The following is a 1,698-nucleotide window of genomic DNA, read 5'->3' on the forward strand; positions in this document are numbered from 1 at the left end:
TTGATGTTATTTCTTTCTGTGCCCTTCATGAGCACTGGGTGTCCTCCTGCTGGAAGGAAGGGGGACACTGGGGGAGGAATGGGGTACAGCGTCTCATGCCTGCCCCACCCAAGCACTAATACCCCCATTTGCTCGCAGCCCTACGTGCCCCGGATTCTGAATGGCTTGGTCTCGGAGAGGACAGCTCTGTCCCCACAGCAACAGCAGACCTATGGTGCCATCCACAACATCAGTGGGGCCGTCCCAGGGCAGTGCCTGGCCCAGAGCCCTGCGGACAATGTGCTGACTGCCTGCCAGGAAGACTGAGGGCGGGCGAGCTGCTGGCTGGGCCAGGCTCGGGAGCCCGGAGGTGAAGAGACGCAGGTGGAGAAGCGGCTTGACATGGACCCCAACCAAGTTCAGGACTTCTGGCCACGTGTGCTAAGCCCCACTGCTCAGGGAAGATGCAACCAGGAAGGGGCTCTGGCCCTTGGCTGAGGGGATTGGGGCAGGACTCTGCCATCGGGGGGCGTATTCTGGCACATGCAGCATCTTACCCTTGCTTGTGTGCCTGAGGCTCTGCTCATTTCCAATGCCCCTTCTGCATAGCTCTGTAGCTGGGTGATGTCCCCCATGATTATCAGCAAGATCATGAAATTGTGCCCCTGCAGGCCCATTGGCTGCGGTGACTCTATCAGGTACTAGGGAGAATGGAACCAGTGGAAGACCTTCTCTTTTCTGAGCACCTGGACACCACCCAGCCTTCTCTAGGTACACCCCCCCCAACGGATAACCAAAGAGCCTGTGGCAGGCCCAGGCTTGAGATGGGGTCCAGAAGACTGTCCAGGGTCATTCTGGCTCCCCGCTCTGTGCATGAAGCCATTCACCCCAGCCCTGTCCATGGAGTGAGCTGTGGGGAGCAGGAAGGGAATGGCCAGTGCAGGATCTTGCCAGCGGCACACACGTCTCTGTACCTCGTTATGGTTCTGTGTTTTTGTATCATGTTGCCAGTGACAAGGTGGCTGGGCCAGGGTCACCCGGCAGCAGGCAGGGACAGTGAGGACCACTAATAAAGTGCCCATTCAGCCAGATGGGTGAGTGTGGGTGCTCCATCTCCTCCAGCCCTTGACTCCATCTGTCTGCTCCCTCCAAGGTGGGAGGTGTGGGGAGCAGTGCTCAGGGCCTCCTGGACTCAAGGGAGGACTGTAGCTGGGGGGGGGAGTAGGGCTGTGCACCACCATTGAGTTGTGACCCTAGCAGGAAGGACGTGCAGTCCCTTGCCTTTTCTGTCCCTGTGAGATCCCGGGGCTGGGATGCAGCTTTGGGCACTGACCAGAGAAGCCGCCTTTCTACTGCCACCAGGGGGCGCCAGAAGCAGAAGTCGGTGAGGTGGGCGCCAGTGGTCGTGGGTGGTCGGGCAGAGCGGGCAAGGCTGCCTCAACCCCAGAGAGGTGGGCCGGGCTGCGGGGACCTGGGGCCCCTGTTTGGACCCCTTCCCCAGCAGTCACCCGACCTCTCAGCCTCTGCTCCGAGCCGCCCGGGCATCAGGAGCGGGTAGAGCGGAGTCCTGGTGCCCCCAGCAGGTCTGTCCTGCCCTCTCCTGCCAGCTTCGAGGGGCATTCCCTTCCCAACCCCCAGGCTGCAGATCTGCCAGCTCTGCTAGAAGGGGAACCCCACGTGGGATGGGGGCAGGCACAGGTCACTTAGTTCCAGCCACTC

General features: G+C 61.1%; 1 protein-coding gene across 4 annotated transcripts in view; it reads left to right on the forward strand.

Annotated features, from left to right (window-relative positions):
- The window catches only part of TMEM63A (transmembrane protein 63A), a 30,797-nt gene extending 29,697 nt beyond the window's left edge, over positions 1–1,100 (forward strand). For all 4 annotated transcript variants that reach the window (XM_019730910.3, XM_019730913.3, XM_019730912.3 and 1 more), the window contains one exon: positions 139–1,100. In XM_019730910.3, the coding sequence (XP_019586469.3) occupies positions 139–306 (168 nt within the window). In that variant the 3' untranslated portion in view covers positions 307–1,100. The remainder of the gene's footprint in view (positions 1–138) is intronic.
- The last annotated feature ends 598 nt before the right edge of the window (positions 1,101–1,698 follow it).

The sequence above is a fragment of the Rhinolophus sinicus genome, chromosome 6, assembly GCF_057876585.1.
Source record: "Rhinolophus sinicus isolate RSI-liver-muscle chromosome 6, RSI-T2T, whole genome shotgun sequence".
Classification (NCBI taxonomy): Eukaryota; Metazoa; Chordata; class Mammalia; order Chiroptera; family Rhinolophidae; genus Rhinolophus; species Rhinolophus sinicus.